This window comes from Lactuca saligna, chromosome 1 (genome assembly GCF_052625555.1).
Source record: "Lactuca saligna cultivar CGN05327 chromosome 1, ASM5262555v1, whole genome shotgun sequence".
Classification (NCBI taxonomy): Eukaryota; Viridiplantae; Streptophyta; class Magnoliopsida; order Asterales; family Asteraceae; genus Lactuca; species Lactuca saligna.
In genome coordinates, this window is record NC_136417.1 from 118,281,233 (window position 1) to 118,298,961 (window position 17,729).

The 17,729-nt window shown below is 35.5% G+C and overlaps 1 protein-coding gene across 1 annotated transcript; it reads right to left on the bottom strand.

Annotated features, from left to right (window-relative positions):
* Nucleotides 1-1,668: 1,668 nt before the first annotated feature.
* LOC145043774 (DNA topoisomerase 2-like) lies at nt 1,669-8,063 on the bottom strand. The gene is made up of 15 exons (XM_078992528.1): nt 7,302-8,063; nt 6,596-6,873; nt 6,435-6,501; nt 6,080-6,350; nt 5,796-5,992; nt 5,512-5,721; nt 5,201-5,428; nt 4,944-5,108; nt 4,523-4,864; nt 3,952-4,437; nt 3,687-3,873; nt 3,551-3,600; nt 2,991-3,458; nt 2,478-2,916; nt 1,669-2,392 (listed from the first exon to the last, which is right to left on the bottom strand). The coding sequence occupies exons 1-15, from the start codon at nt 7,878-7,880 to the stop codon at nt 1,824-1,826; spliced, it is 4,536 nt and encodes a 1,511-aa protein (XP_078848654.1). The 5' UTR covers nt 7,881-8,063; the 3' UTR covers nt 1,669-1,823.
* Nucleotides 8,064-17,729: the final 9,666 nt, after the last annotated feature.

The following is a 17,729-nucleotide window of genomic DNA, read 5'->3' on the forward strand; positions in this document are numbered from 1 at the left end:
GAAAAAAGATTCTTAAAATACAATCAAATACAGCACAAATGAGAAAACTATAAAAATTTGTGAACTCACCAACATTATGTTGACGTTTTCAAAATATATGTATTCCCGGGAGATAAGTGTGGAGGATAGTCGTGCAGAGGAGGATGTCGTCAAGGAAGCTTGCTGAAGTTTATTTCTATTTGTTTGTCATTTCTAATTATGTTTATGATGTGTGTTTGATCTATTAAACAATGTAATCCCAAATAAATTATAATAAATAAAAGTATCGTTTGTGTTATATTTCTATGTAATTTTCAATATATATGTGTGTCTCGATCCAATATCCCTACATCGCACAGTCCGGCGTTTCCGCCATCGGCCGGGGGTGTGACAATTATCATGCCAAGAAGGAGTTCTCTTTGATCTAGTATTGGTTATGAGATCCGCATTTTAATTTGTTGTACTTTGACTTGTTGTACTTTCTTGTAAGCCAGAAGAATCAAATTGTTGTTGATGTGGCTCAGCAAATTCTTCATTTTCATTAATGAAATCAATATTGTCTGAATTATAGTTATCAGATGGTATGGAATCCTTAATGTTTACGTCAAAATGAGACTCCTGAACATTCACTATGTTTGGAATAATCAGATTCTTTGTTGATAACTTCTCATGAACATTTTTTAATGGAAAAAGAGATTCATGGAATATAACATCTCTAGACATAATGATTTTCTTCTCTTGTAAGTCATACAGCTTGTGTGCTTTTTGCCCTAGATTATAACCAATAAAGCAACACATAATAGCTCTAGACTCAAGCTTAGTTTTATGAAGAAGAGTATATGTGGCAAAGCATAAATACCAAAAAGACAATTAGATTTGAATAAGAATGAGGTTTACTGTAAACTCTTTCAAAAGAGGTTTCCCACTTTAAATTTTATAAAGGAAGAAGGGTAATGACATGTTGCCATCAGAATGGCATGCCCCCACAATTTAGTTGGTAAGCTTGATTGAACTAACAAGGCTCTATCAACTTGTAAGAGATGTTGATGTTTTCTCTCAACTCTTCCATTGTGTTGATGAGAATAAGGAACAGTCCTTTGGTGAAGTATTCCCAAAGAAGAAAAAAGATTATGACAATTGTGATTGACAAATTCACTTCCATATTGTTAGTTCTTATAATCTTGACAGAAGTTTCAAACTGATTTGTCATATGAATAAAAAATTTTGATGAAGCTTGAAAAACTTGGGTTTTATCATTCAAAATAAAGGTCCATGTTAACCTAGAGTAGTCATCAACAATGGTGATGAAGAAAGACTTCATGTAGTAGAATTAGAAGATCTTGTAAGTAGTGCAGAGATCTCAGGTGCAGAGTTGGTCCCTGAAAAATTGACCGGTCATTTTCGATTAAAGGGCATAAATAATAAATAAAGTTTAAAAAATATACAGGATTATTTGTTTTATTTTAATTGAATAAGAGACCGGATCAAATATTTGGAAAAGATAAGATTTCAAAGGTAATCAGATTAAAATTTAATATTATTTTATTCATGATTAATTGTATTTTACGCTTACAGAGTTGAACGTCTTAAAAAGATAATATTATTTTTTTGGATCTATTTATAGAAATAGTAGGATTTCATTTATAAACGAGTAAAGATAGCAGACAGGAATTGAGAAAGGCTGAGAAAGGCTATTGAATCTACGAAATATATAAACTTCATAAGTACTTGCATGCATGTCAATTGTCAAACACAATGATTAACTACACAAACAGTCACAGGAAAACAAGCATAAATTTTCCAACCATTTCCTACAAACTAAAAAATCCATTACAACTAGTCACTCACTCGTCATCATCGAACTCAGAATCCTCAGTTGCATCATCGTCATCTTCATCCTCTTCCTCGGAATCACTCAACACATACGTCATCTTCTTTCTGTTCTCCCTCACTGGCCTCGCTTTCGCCGCCACCTCCACCACCCCACTACTCTCCGCCACCACCATCTCCTCCTCCTCATCATCGTCCTCATCATCCTTATTCATCCGCCCCAACACCGACCCACTTTTCTTGTTAAACGGCGACGGCCTCATCTTCCTCACCTTCTTCTCCGGCGACGCCTCCGCCACCACAACAGGCTTCAACACTTCCGTAATCAACTTCTGCCCACCAGCTGCCGGTTGATTTTTCTTCGCAGGTCCTCTTTTCTTCGTCGCTCCCGCCGGTGGTTTTGCCGCCGCCGGCTTCCTCCCCCTCTTCTTCTCCTCCGACGGCGGTTTCACAACTTCAAAATCAGAATCATCGCTCAGTTCAATTTCGTCCTCATCTTCGTCTTCATCATCGGAAATAATCGTCGTCGCCTTTTTCCTCGCCGCTGCAGCTCTTTTCGCCGGTTGTTTCTTTTTCGGCACCACTACCATTATTCAAAATTAATAATTAATCATCACAAAATAAACACAATATAAAAATAAAAATAGAAATTATCAAATTAACAATACCTTCTGCTGTATCAGGAGATGATTCGATATTATGTCTAGCCAATCGATCTTCAAGTTCAACAATGTCATCATTATCAACACCTTGCACACTATTCAAACTACTCTTCGCCATACGTTGAGCCAACGAAGGTATTTCCTCTTCTTCTTCTTCATCGATCACAACCGATTTCCCCTTACTCTTCGCCGGAGCTTTCTTTTGCGCCGCCGCTTTTCCCCTCCCCTTCGCCGGAGCCGGAGCAGGAGCATTACCATTACCAGTCTCAGCTGGAGAACCACCTGATGTTTCCATCGGTTCAGCCTTGGCGACGGCGGGTTTCTTCGGCGCCGGTGCCCTTCTCACCGGCTTCCTAGCATTCCGGCCACCGGGACCTTTAGCTCTTGCTTTTTCTTGCTGTTTCTTTCTCTCAGCTTCATCTTTCGCATCTCTCTTGTCTTGTTCCTAAACACACACAAAAATAATTTTCAATATTTAACAAAATCCAAAAATAAACAATTTTTTTTCACAAAACTTACATCGAGTTGTTTATCAAGATCATCAAGATCTTTCAACCATAAGGATCTAGAAGGAGTGTTCGTAAGTTCATCAAACTCAGCCTTCTTCTCATCTCTCTCCTTCCACAACTGTTTCATTTTCTCATAAGTCAAACTCGCAATCGCCATCGAAAGCAAATAATCATATTCCGTTCCCGGAATCGTCTTGCTGGCGGCAGCCGCCGCCGCTTCCACATCGATCGGCACGTCGGAAGTTTCCTCCTCTTCGGTCTCTTCGCTTCCTTCAACATGGTCAACAGCCCCTGCAATTGACGCTTCGATAACAGCTTCTTTTGGTAGCGGCGTGTACTTTTTCTTTGCCAGCTCAGCATACAGGTCAGCTTTCTTTCTGTTGCTTACGACAAGTGTCCCTTCCACAACCTCTTTGATAAACCTCACTTTGTTTTCCAGTGTCAATGATATCTTCCCAAGCTCACGAAGCAACGCTGTCTGTAATTAACACACGTGTCAAAAAAACTTGTAATACAAAGATTTAATTTGAAAAAAAAAAAAAAAATGTTTCATGGTGATATTGAACTTGCCTTCCTTCTTTCATAATAGTCAAGACGAAGGGGAAAGAAATCTTCAAGAACTGTAAGCACAAAGGGTAAAACAGTCAATAAACATAAACAGAAAACAGATTGATAGATTTTTGTATTTTGTGATATTCTTTCTTACTTTGTTCAGGGGTGTCATACTTCTTTATCACGCCATTTGCATCAAACAAGTGCATGTTACTTGTGCTTAAAGTAGTAGTGAGTTTAAATTTCTTCAACAGCCCTTCTTGTCTTGCTTTGTTCATTTGATCAGCAGTCATTATTATTTGAAAATTAACTGTTGTGTCGTCATTATGAGCATTGTATTCCTAAAAATTTTAAACCCAAAAAAAAACATCAATATTAAGTTCGAAGGATATTGTAATTATGTATAAAGTATAATCTACCTCTATGAAAGGTTCTTTGTCTTTTCCAGCAGTTGAAGCAACCTCCAAAAACTCCTTGTATTCCTGTGTCCACCTTCTAACTGGCAACTCAGTGATTCGAAGGGTATTTTCGTCCTCATCTTCATCAACAATTCCAGTGGTTGTGTATCCTGTGTCTTTCGATGCTGTTTTCTGAATTGTTCCTCTGAACCATTTATACCATGGATCCATTGGCACCATTTCTTCCCCATTTAATAAACGTTTCAAATTAGCAATAATATCCCTAGGGTTATAATTTGGCACAAATGTACTCCACCCTGTCCCTATTCCTTCACTTCCATTCACCAAAACCATGGGTATAATTGGAAGATACCATGTAGGCTCAATGGATTGTCCATCTTCACTCAAGTAATTGAGAAGAAGCTCATCTGCTTTGTTAAAAAGATGACGTGTGATGGGTGTAAGCTTAGTGTAAATATACCTTCCACTTGCATGATCTTTTCCACCCTGTACACAAAGATTTTTAAATATGTAGATAAAGAAAAAAGAACAATATTTTATATTTTTATACTTTATATTTTATTTAACTTACCATCTGACGTGTACCAAATTGGCCACTTGGGTAAAGAAGGTTGATGTTATTGCTGCCAACAAAGTTTTGAGCCATGCCAATGATGGTCCCCACAAGACTTGCTTCACCATGGTGATAAGCTGAGTGTTCAGAGACATAACCACTGAATTGAGCCACTTTTACTTCTTGGAAAATGGGTTTCTTGAAAGCACAAAAAAGAATCTTTCTTTGACCCGGTTTTAATCCATCCACCATTGATGGGATTGATCTTTGAAGATCAGCCATTGAAAACAAGATAAGCTCTTTGTTGATGAAATCACGATATGGGATATGTTTCTCATTTGAATCAAAATACGTCCCAGCCTGTGTGAAAAAGAACATAAATTAGGATTAGTAAATGAATGTACACTTGCATTATAAATAAAGTAATAAAATTTCATACCTGAAGTGCTCTAAGCCATGTCTTTCTGGCTTCAATCTTTTTCTTACTGAAGGCCAACTCTATGGCATCACCATCTTCATCATTATCCCAAACAAAATCTTTCTTATGCTTATCAAGATCAGCAAAATACTCTGCTCCTTCTTTACCATTACTTGTTCCCAACCCCTAAATGTAACAAATTATTAGCCAACAGTTTGTTTTTTTCTAACTTAAGCATTATAGTATTGAAATTTGAAAAAGAAAACAAAGAAACAAACCTTATAGTATTTTATTTTGAAATTCTTCACTCTGCACCCTAGACTTTCCTTCCATGCCTCATACTCAGGCATATTGTAAAAGGATATAACATTGTTACTATTCTTTTGAGTAGCCTTAACAATTGGAGTGATGAACTCTAGTACAAACTCAGGGACTTTTAGTAAAGATGGCCAGAATGAGTGCAAGAAGTTGATCAACAGTCCTTTGATATGTGATCCATCATGATCCTATAAAAAAAATTGAATCTTTTCAATAAAATGGCATTTCTTGAATTTTTAATATGTGTTGTGTAAAGATGAAGGAAAATTACCTGATCAGCCATTATCATCAAGTGACCATATCTCAAAGATTTGACATTGTCATACTCTTTACCATGTTGGAGTCCAAGAATCTTTTTAATGTTCTGAATTTCAGCATTTTCTTGCAACTGTTTGGGACTTGCTTCCCTCACATTCAGCAATTTACCTTTTAATGGAAACACACCATAGTAATCTTGTCCCACAACAGACAATCCAGACATCTGAAATAACAAAAGAAAAGTGAGTATTGTGCAAATGAAGGTAGGAAGCTATAATAATAAGCAACAAAGCTTACTGCTAAAGCTTTGGCTGAATCTCCTTCAGTCAATATCAAAGTACAATTGTCTGAATTATTTGTAGCAGCAAAATTAGCCTCTTCAAGTTTAGGAATGTTGAGTTTTCCCCTCTTGTTTCCATCAGTTTTCTTAAGATCATTATGCTGTTTAAACTGAACCCATGAGAGAACTTTTTTCACAATATCAGATTTCGCCACTGCAAAAACAAATCACAAAATAAGAACTTGCTTTATTGAATCCATAAAATCCTGAAATGAAAACTGGGTGTGTTTAATTTGCATACCTTTCTTTAAAAACTCTGGTGTGAGTTCACATGTGGAGCCAAAACTGCTTTGTTTGATTGTTAATGTTTCTTTTGTTTGTGAATCAAATGCAGGATTGTCAATAAGAGCATTGACAAATACCCATAAGTAATTCTTTACATTGTGGGCCTTGAGGGTTGCATGTTTGTTCTGTTTCTTGACAACAGCCACAAGATGATTGGCTATCTGATTGGTTATGTAATCAACATGTGTCCCTCCCTTTATTGTAGCTATATTGTTCACAAAACTCACCTGTTTAATACAAAAAATCAAGAGTTTAGTGTTAAATACATAAGCTGAAGTTGAATGCTTAATACAAAAGACAAGAAAAAGCACCTGTTCAAAATGCCCATCAGCCATACTAACACAAATCTCCCATCTTTCATTAACTTTCTCGTAAATCCTATAAATTAAAATGACTATTAGTATCTATCCATAAGCTACCAATTAAATTAAAAAGAAATCATTGATAATTGTGATTGATTTTAATCAAGTACCTTAGGGGTTCTTGAGATGATTGTAGATAAAGTTTGACATAGTCTTCAAATGTTTTAGGAGGAACACGCTTTCCATCAAGTTCAACTTTTACACTTTTTCCAAGACAGCCTGCTAAATCAACCACACGCTTCTTCATCAAAGCAACAACATCTGCTTCAAGGCATTCCATGCCAAATTTTGTTAAATCAGGCTTAAATGAAACCATTGTCCAGTTTTCACCACTCTTGCACTTTGTTATTGTTGGCTCAGATTTCTTCCCCATGTTGTTTGAGAACACCTAAACCAGAGACAAATGGAACAGATTTAGCATATAAAATTACTCTAATGAAACAACGATATGAAAGCTTTAATAACCCAAAACAGGAACTCTTATCATAAGAAAATTTCAATTCGATTTTGGTATCTCTTTGAATTTTGTGTCTGATGTTTTATGTATTGAAAACCCTAGCTTGGGAAACAACAAAGTGTTGATGTATAACAGAGCTATGTCTAACCGATCATAAAAATTTCAGTAAAAGCCTATATCTTTAGTTTTATGCATTAGAACACCTAGTTCAGGAAACAACAGATCTGTACCTAACCGATCGTAACAATTTCATTAAAAGCCTAAAACGTAAAGACTATAAGAACCCTAAATCTCATGAATGCACGTAATCAGATCTGTAGTGGATATAGATCTGGTATCAGATATGGTTGAAATGATACCTGTTTATAACGTCTGTTACGCTTCCCATCTGCAGTCTCGAGTGTAAACTCAGTGGAGAAGATGTTGGCAAGCTTCGCACCATAACCATTTCTCCCACCAGTAGTCTTCTTGATGGAATCGTCGTAATTACTACTCGTCAGTAGATGACCAAAAATCATTTCAGGCACATAAACACCTTCCTCTTGATGAATCTCAACCGGAATTCCATCACCGTTATTATACACGCTAATCAAATTCTTCTCGACATCGATCGTGACCTTAACAGAGTCCATCTTAGGATCTCGCTGCTTGTTATCCGCAGCATTCACGAGAATTTCGTCGAAGATCTTGTAGAGACCAGGGACGTACGAGATAGATCTTTTAACCATCTGATCATCCTCCCATACCCAAAGCGTCTGTTCATGTTTTTCGATAGATCCAATGTAAGTATCGGGCCGGAGAAGGATGTGCTCGAGTTGAGTCTTCTTCTGATAAGTTTCTTCAATGGTTCTCCCAGCTTTGGTGGCGGCAGGTTTGGTAGGCGGTGGGATGTTGTCTGTGGTGCTCGATTGCAGTGGTTGGCGTTTTTCTGTCACCATGGTTGTTCGTGCGTAGAGAGAGACACAGAGATGGTGTCTGCAGAGAGAAAGAAGATGCCCGAAATATGAGATGTAGAGGTGGGGAAAGGGGTTTAATGGTGTTGGGTGCAGGTGGTGGTGGATTCAATTGTAAAGGAATCCATAGGAGTGTTTAGGGTTTTGAATTTTGAATTTTGAATTTTGAAAGCGTGAACGGAAACTTTGAAGTTAAACTATTTGAATTCTTGGGAAAAAGGATAATGGACACTCAGTAAAATATGTTGTACATTATCCTAGTATTTTGCATTTTTTACAAAATAATCTATTTTGGTAAACTTAGGTATAAATGATAACAATCAATTTTGTGCTACTACTTAATTTATGTCATTAAACTTTTATTTGTTTATCGTTGTAACAAAAATGTTTTTGACAATAAAGCAGATTACTCCATCGTTGGAAACTTCATAAATTAAAAATAGTTGTTTTGTATATATTAATGGATGCTATTTTGTTATGTAATTCGTGAGTGTTAATTAAAAATACAATGGTCTATCATGAGATATTAAAATTTGATAGGCCAAATAAAGATAAACCGGGAAGTTATCGTGAAAGCCAAAGACAAAAGCAGTATCAGACAGAACTCTAAACATGTTACCGTTCATAAGTCATATGTATTTTATATATATATATATATATATATATATATATATATATATATATATATATATATATATATATATATATATATATATATCACTTTAGTTATAATGTTATATTACTATTTGTGTTTTAAAAAATATAAATGTAATTCATATATTTAAGCATGGTGTTAATAACACTACATTGTGAAAATCACTTCTCAATCACACCTCATGCGGCTCAACCACGAATTAGATCAAAATAGATAAACGAGTCAACCCAGCACCAACTCATACATCTAATAGGTTGGGTTCTAAATCTCAACTCGTTTAAGTAAACATGTTAAATTAGATTGAGTTCTTCAACTCATTTAATAAATGGGTTCAACCCGAACCCAATTCAGGTCGACCATTATCAGCTCTAGTGAGATAAAATTGTCTCGTGAGTACATGGGTTTTAACATAGAAAATAACATTTCAAATGTTAACCCAGTTTTCCCAACAAAACACATCCAATAACAAATACCAATTAAGCAACCATTTTATGAGTCGTGTATGCAAGTAAGAAGTTCATGCCCTTAAATTGGTATATACTTGAATTAAAAGCAAAATCATTTTGGATTGCCCTCAAAGCTCGTTATTGACTAGAATGATTTTTGGAGATAAATGTTGACTTATTGTAATATCCCAAAATTTCAGACAAAAATGTTATTTTTATTTCATTTCAAAACATCCAACAAACATGTCAAAACAACTAAAAGTGTATCATAGTGAAATAACATTAGAGTACAAAATTTCAAAATCACTTAATGCAGAAAACATGGGCGATTGTTGTGCGATCAAGTCAGACCCTTCCCTTTTGAGCTAGAAATACCTGAAACATAAACTGAAAACTGTAAACACAAAGTTTAGTGAGCTTTCCCAAAATACCCCATATCATACATACATAACAGTTAACACATAGTTGGGTCTATTTCACCCCCCTTCGATATCTTTTAACCGGAATTGGTGCCTTTGACCCACGAGTACAGTGAAGGAAAGTCACCTCAGTCTAAAGATAACAAATCACATTCAGTGCTGCTTCCCAGCACTTCACACTGAACACATCCAAATTATCCCTAATCAATAATTAAGGAAATTTCCATAGTATAAAGTCCAATTCATACTCTATCATATCAATGGGTAAAAGACTATTTTACCCTTCCCACATCCGACCCAACAACTGACGGCCGAAAACCCTAAAAGGCCCATTAAGGCACATCGTTGCGTACTTCCTGTGTACCACCTCAATACGCCTATCGTACGATGCTCAAACCTTAACTCCATTTTTAGGTCTTATTCCTTTAAGGCCAAAAGACCAAATCCTCAAGTTAAAGCCTAATGAATGTTTAAAGTCATAAAGTTCCTGACTTTATGACCTAGCATGACTTAATAAAGCCCACCACCAAACCTAAGCTTTTTTGTAACGACCCAAAAATCAAGGGTAAAAATTTTATTTTTAGTATAGCTAAAACATTGATACCATTTATTTCAAACATTTCAAATCATCATTAAGTAAAATATCTATTAGAGTTTATCCCAAAATCATTCATTGCGGAAATCATAGGTGTGTGCACTGTGATCAATCCGAGCCCTTCTTTTCCAAAACCATGATACCTGAAACCATAAACAAAACTATAAGCACGAAGCTTAGTGAGTTCCCCAGAGCATACCCCACACAATCCACATAACCACATAATCCTTATCAGCTATAACAACTACATAAACTGTAACAATCGCATAAACATGCATATACGCATATAAAGATGTCATGGAAACCCTCAGAGGTCTTATTCACATACTCACATCAATCATATCAACTACATCAGCCATGCATATAAACATATAGGGAAGCCCTAGATACCCTCCAAGGTCTTACACTAGGTTCCCTGGAAACCCTCCAGGGTCTTAGCTCACTGCCATGGGAACCCCTACATGGTCTTCACTAACTACCAATCAAACCATACATACCAACATATAAGCTAAACATGAAAACTGTTGGGTTTTGAGCATTCTAACACTCATATGGTGTACATGCAACCCTAAATACATTGGATCTATGTTTTTTCTATTATACATGCAAACTTGAAGTTTCCAAGGTATTACCCTAACTAGCATACAATCATAAGTACTAGTATAACAGAACTAGATGGAATACATACCTTTTTTATGTAGCTTGATTCCATTGAGCTCAAGAGCCTAGTGCCCCAAGTGTGACACCTCAAATGGCTCACACAACATCACCAACATTTGGAATAACCATGAGAAGAGATACATGGACTCTAGAAATCGGCTTGCCCTGTTGTGTATACATTAGTGCCAATTTTCACCAACCAATAAGGTCTTTATATAGTGTGGCTATTAGGGTTACACCATGTGTCACACCCCCAAACCAAGGATGGCGGAAACGTTCGGGGGTGGAGGACTTCATGTATAGCATCATAACCACAATTTCAATAGTAATTCAAGCAAACACAACCAACATATATATAATTGAAAAGTTACATCACTTGTATGAATTACATGTTTCAAAATCAATTACAATATGTTGTCAAAATATGAAAAGTTTGACGCCTCAACGTCCCATCCTCAAAAGCACTTGGTAACCCGATTAATGTTTTCCTGTGAATACAAGTTGTTTGAAAAGTGTCAACACAAGGGTTGGTGAGTTCATAAGCTTTTATTAATAATCTTATTAGAAGTCTTTCACATGTAAATGTCGCGTTGTTTCAGAAAATCCGATATTTTCCTTGAAATCCGAAAAATGTAGCCTTACAACCAAAGACTAGAATGTATGAGAAGTCATCGTTTCTTAGTAGAAATGTTGTGAGTTTAAAATGAAATGGAAAGTAAATTTATTCTATCAACCTAAAACCTACTTTGGTTTTTATGCAACCCCGTAAACTTTATGAATTGTTGTCTCCCTAAGTGAGTCGCTATAATCATACTGTGACTATGTGAACCTGCCACAACGTTTCTCAGGCGTCGCGAAAATGAAATGACATTTGTCACCCGTAGACCTGCAGGTCCCACTGTAGCTAGCAGCAAGGTGTGGGGTGTCAAACCCAATATAGATCTATATACAAGTATCACGTTCTCCCTCAAGGAGATTCTGATTATAACTACCAGGAATTATATCCCGCACTCGGACGTACGGGGAGAGAGAGAGAGAGAGAGTCTCACAACATAGGTTAACAAGTTTACTTGAAATGTGTGTGAATATAAATCTTTCTTGTATGAATGTACCCTTTTTGTACGAGTGCGTTGAGCGATGTATCATAAACTATACCTATTATAGTTTATCTAAAATGTTTGTAATATGTATGAATTCTTTTATGAAAATGTATTAGTATTGTGAATTTATCAAACTATACCTCTTATAGTCTAATAATACGTGTTCCAAAATGAATGAATAATATTTAATATTTAATATGAATGTCTTAATTCCAGTTCATAATGATAAACTAACATGGAAACACATTCAAATATTAGAACTTATGATTATACACTTTGCTCAACATAATACAAAGTGTTATGATATTTACATGCTGTTGGCTAACTTTAGCCATTCTGCCCTGTATTTGGAAAAATCATAGAAAAATCATACGAAGTCGAAAACTAGATCCGCAAATTTTGAGAGTTCACAAAATGTGTCTAGTTTGCTCATAAATTTTATCTCAATCTATAATGACCTCTAACTTGGGTGAAAAAGTCCAAAATCACAGACTGGTCCGGATTGTTGTTTGAAATGATAGACAGTTTTGTAAAAATCACCATAAATTGTAGAAAAATCGTATGGAGATGTGCAAGTAGCCATTTTAAAGCTAAAAACTCGAACTATTTGCACCTTGTACAGTTTTGAAAACAAAAATGTTTAAGACGCCCAAAACAGTCCGTGAATGGAGTTGAACTTTTCTGATGAAGGCTGTTAGAAAACGTTTGATAGGTTCTTAGTGTTTTAACTTGTATTCACCCCCTGAAAACTTGAGAAATCATGAAAATGTAGGGGTATGAACTCACCTTGAGTGATTTCAGTAGATGATTGTTGAAGAATGGAAGTGTTTAATTCAAGAACACTTGGAGATGCCTTGAAGGTTTTCGAGAATCTAACATCATAGTTAGGGAGTTTGTGTAAGATATTCATGATTTGAGTAGAATGAAGTGAAATAATCATAAGGAGGATGACTTTTACTTACTAAGAGTGGAAGAACACTTGAAAACCAGCCTTGAATCTCGAAATTTGAGTGGGAAAAGTTTGAGAGAAAAGTGGTGTTTGATACTTAGTGAAATGAGGGCAATTGAGAGAAATGAGGAGAGAGGATGTTTGTTCCCGCTCTAAAAACGTGGGAAGGAGGGTAAATTGAGTGTAAGGGAACATTGAAGTGACATAGGTAAGGTGGGGAGGTATGGCTGGTCATAGAGTGGGTGTGGGGTGGTTGCTTGTGACTGCGGATCAATAACACTGCTTTGAATGCGAAGTTGGATTTAGCTTTGCTATAAGTTTCAATCGATTTTGAAATTGAGTATTGTTCGCATTTGTATGAGTGTAGTCGATGAATCGATAAAGCAAGAACATATGAGTTTTGATTCGCAATTGGATTGATGATTGAGGGATGATTCGTGAAGAAAAACGCGAAGTCAAGGACTATAAAATTGTTGTTTGCAAGAATTTAAAAACTCGATTGTGGAGTTGTTGATGCTCATTTTGCGAAAGTAAAACAATCGAGTGTTCGCATCTATGAATCAATTTGAAGTCAATTGGGTTAATATTCGCATATGGGTTCAACATATGAATTTTTGATTTCGCAAGTTTAGAGTTCAAGAACTAAACTGTGTTCGCATCTGGAATGAAAATTTTGTGAATCGCATTTGATTAATTAGGTTAAAATGCGAAGGTGATTAATGCGAAGGGATGCGAAGGGTGTAAGAATGAAGATGCGAAGGTGATTAATGCGAAGGGATGCGAAGGGTGTAAGAATGAAGATGCGAAGTATTTCACAGTAGAATGCAAATTGGGGAAGAAAACAGAAGATTTCAAATATTGTCCCTGGAGTTTCGCATTTTTGGAAATAAATACTCAACTTCGCAAATGGGGGTCATAAAATGATGAAATTGCAGAATTTTTTTAGAGATACACACACATAGACAACCACACATATATTTAGGTGGTGAAATCGTAACAGCCTAACAATTTGGTATGCAACTTTATTAAATCAATAAAAAAAATTATGCAAATTGGAAAAATAAATGAAAATATATCTTTTGTTGTTTTAATTAAGGAAATAAATATTTTATATGAATACTCACCAGGAAAAACGCATATTATACATTCCCGATGAGTATGCAACATGGTTTTCATCAGTTTAATTCATTGATTAGTACGAAGGCTTAGGAAATTTTTAACACAAACTTTTCTCCTGTGATGTTTTTGTTGGATTAGTGTCTAAGTCCATAACTATTTTGGTATGTACTTGACCCGATGGTGCATGGTCCTTTTGGGTTGCCTTCACCAAAGCAACTTGATTGGAGAAATGAATAAAGAGAGAGAGGATAATATGATTTATTAATATGTTATAAGAATAATATATTAAAGGAGAAATCATATTTGTTTAATTAATATTGGTCAATAATTAATTAAGAATTAGTTTTGTGATCAAATGTAATTAATTAAACTAGAGGGGCTGAATTGTAATTATGTGATAGTTACAAAATAAGGTAAGGATTATCTTATATATATGGTGAACGAATTTGAGGTGTAAATCCCTTAGAATTCGAGTATGATAAGGATTCAAGGATTATCTTATTGGTTGCTTAATGGATAATCAACTAGATAAGGATAATGACTGAAACCCTATCTCTACACCTATATAAACACCCCTAGGGCTATGAATTCGTGTATCCCTTCCCAAGAGGTTCTAGATACGAATTCTAACCTCTCACTTCTCTCCTTATACCTTCTCCACTTGCTTATGGTGTTTGTGAGCCATTAGAGGAGTGACACTTGTGACTCTAAGCCTTCCAAAGTCAATACAAGGAGATTTGGGATTGTTATTGCTACATAACAATCAAGGTAACACTATAAACTTATTCTCATGTTAATATGATTATATGTATGCTAGAATTAGGGTTTATAGTCTTGGATTCAAAGCATGTACAATAGAGAAACCTAGATCCAAGCATTAGGGTTTGTATGAGCACATAGGATGTCTTATGACCAAAACCCAACAGTGGTATCAGAGCCAAGATTGGTTTCAATTGTATTGATGCATATTTGATCGTAATAAGCACTGAAAATCGATTTTTTTTGAGTTTTGAAGGTTTGACTCGCCGAGTCACTTGGTGAACTCGCCGAGTCAGCTGATCTCGACGAGTCCAAGCCCGACTCGACGAGTCAAAGTGTCTGACAGCTCGTTTTCACGATTTTCTTCCTGTTTTGGATTTGGATAATTACCATAAACTTGTTTTTGTGATAAAATCCGAATTTTTTCATTATTATGTGATTATCCTTACCTAAATAGAAGATAATTGTCAAAATTTAGATAATCACTTGTTTTATTAGATAAAGTTTGATTATTTGTAATTTAGATTTGAATTATCTTGTGAAATAGTTTCAATTTATCCCTTTAGGTTTTATAGTTTAAATTTGAACACCAAAAGTTTTGTTGTTTTGAAATTTAAATAGTTAAAACCCTAATGTTTTGAAAAAGGTTTCAAAACTTGCCCTCAAGTTTTGGAATTTAAAAGTTGATTAAAAGTTTAATTAGAAATGTTAAATTCTAAAACTCTAGTAATGTTTTGAAAAGTTCAAATCACACCCTTATGGTTTTATTAATTAATTAATGAGTATAATTAAAAGAGGTTTAATAAATCCATAAAAGTTTAGGTTAACCATTTTAATTGAATTAAAAGTGTAATTGTTAAAGTTAACCATATAGTATTTTAAAAGTGTAAAATACACCCTATACTATGTATAACATTAAAAGTCTAACATTATATATATGTATAAGATAAAAGTCAGTCTTACCGTTAGTAGGCCTCATTCACGAAGCTGGTCTATAAGGGGTGTTTAAGGAAATTGCCTATAAAATGGCGATTGAATGGGTATCCACTCTTACCCACCGCACTCTTGACTAGTGGAGGGTCGTTAGCCGAACGGGTAGGATAGGACGAAACCTTCCATTATAAGTATAATGAAACACAGAGTAACTAAATGTTTCGCAAATTCCCAATCTTAGTTACTTAGGCAAAAGTGAATTGATGCAATTCCATGAAATTACACTTTGTGCCCTTGCAAAGACGTTAGTGGAGCGTGTGTGGTTTACCGGCACACTAAATGGTTCTAAGCAAAGGTAGCAAAGGGTGACTCAATGTTTGTCATAGTTCGGTGGAGCGTGTGTGGTTTACCGGCACATCGAATAGGTGATTGTAACATGTGAGGGCACCATGTAGTTCGCATGGTTATTCACACCCGCTTTGTGATCCTCGGCATCCCAGTCACAAACAAGAGGGGCATATCGAGATTTAAACATGCCATTGAAATGTTCAATGAATCTCAAAGGATCTAGGAGTTTTCATAGATTTAAAACTTAAATTCCTTTTTCGTTTTTCATGGTGGAAACTAGTGAATCGTCATTCACTTACCTTCAAATGTTCTGCGATTTGGGTTACGACATCCCTCTCCCGAGTTGTAGGATATTGTGTTGGGTCCTAGCCTTGGAATTTCATTTGGGTGATTTACCAAGGACTCAATCAATCAACTAACTTGAATTCGTTTTTCTCCCGATGTCAAAGTTCGACAACTATGGTCTTCTCAATCCCGTGGAACAAGCATTCCACATGAAGATGATATTCCACGATTCGATCGAGGAACAAGAAATCATGCTTCACTTCCTCCTCCTCCTCTAATTATTCTCCCTAACCCACAAGATTGTAAAATTGAAAAGTTCAATATCACTCAAGCCCTTTTGGCAAATAAACATAAAGAAGGAAAGTCGGTGTGTGCACACGTCCTAGGGATGAAGTCGCACATTGATAGACTAAGAATGATAGGATCCATTGTCGGTGAAGAGATGGCTGTTGATTGGGTTCTTTAATCACTTCCTAACTCATATAGTGAGTTCGTAAGAGAGTACTATATGATGAACCGCAACGTGACCCTTATAGATCTCACCTATATGCTTATTGCTGCTGAATCAGCAATGGTTTGGCGCAATAGAAAAGCAAAGTTGATTGGTGAATCTGCCTTCGAGACCTCTGTGGATATAGACAATGGCAATGAAAGACATGCAATGATCGAAAAGTTTGATCATAAGAGAAAGGCGATGTCTGAAGTAGTTCCATGTGTTGTTCCAAAAAGAGTCAATTTGCTTTTATTGCCAAGAGAAGGGGCATTGGAGACGAAGCTGCCCTATTTACCTAAGAGATCTAAGAGATGGGAGAGTCGAAATGTATGGCTCTAATTTAGGTAAAATCCATTGACTAACTCTTTTAAGCTTCATTCTAAGTTCTGAATACATAATGTGATAAGATTACAATTGATGTTTAGAAGGATCAAAGAAAAGAAAAGAAGCTTAAGGGAAGAAGTGAGCAGAATCTAACCGTGAAGGAATGGATTTCGATTGCGTTTCTCGAAGATTAGATTCTTGAGCTACTACTTAGAGTTAGAATTAGATTGCTAAGAAAGATGTATTCGCATAAGTTTTTCAATGAGTTGCATTGTGAAGGACAAATTTTTCCGCAATAAAATAAATTTTGATTTAAATTTTATTTATTTATCCTTACAATGGCGTGTATGAAAAATTGATGTTAAAATTATTAGCAATAATGGATTTGTTTCTTATTGTGTTATGGAAAGTCAAGAATTTACCAAATAGGGAGAGTTTCTCATCGCCCAAGTTTCAATTGGACAGAAACTTGGAATCATGCAACTTGGTTGCATGATGAATGAGAAATTTCATATTTGATAATTAGACTAATTCATTGACAAAGTGTCAAGTGAAGGACTAGGAGATCGAGTACACAAAGTTGTGTGTTGATCAAGTTCACCATAAGAGTAACAAAGATATTCGTCATGATTTACTAAAGGCTTAGTAAATATGATTATACTTACAAGATTAAGTGTAATTTTGAATTGATTAAAGGGTTTAGATCAATAGCAAAACGAATAAGAAGAATCAAATAGGCAGAAAGATAA

Bases quoted from the DNA above. Each gene is read 5' to 3' on its own strand.
- LOC145043774 (XM_078992528.1), bottom strand. From the start codon at position 7,880: ATGGTGACAGAAAAACGCCAACCACTGCAATCGAGCACCACAGACAAC. The intron at 5,993-6,079 runs GTATGCAAATTA...TTGTTTTTGCAG, and splicing joins ACCAGAGTTTTTAAAGAAAG to TGGCGAAATCTGATATTGTG. The intron at 5,722-5,795 runs GTAAGCTTTGTT...TTGTTATTTCAG, and splicing joins ATTCAGCCAAAGCTTTAGCA to ATGTCTGGATTGTCTGTTGT.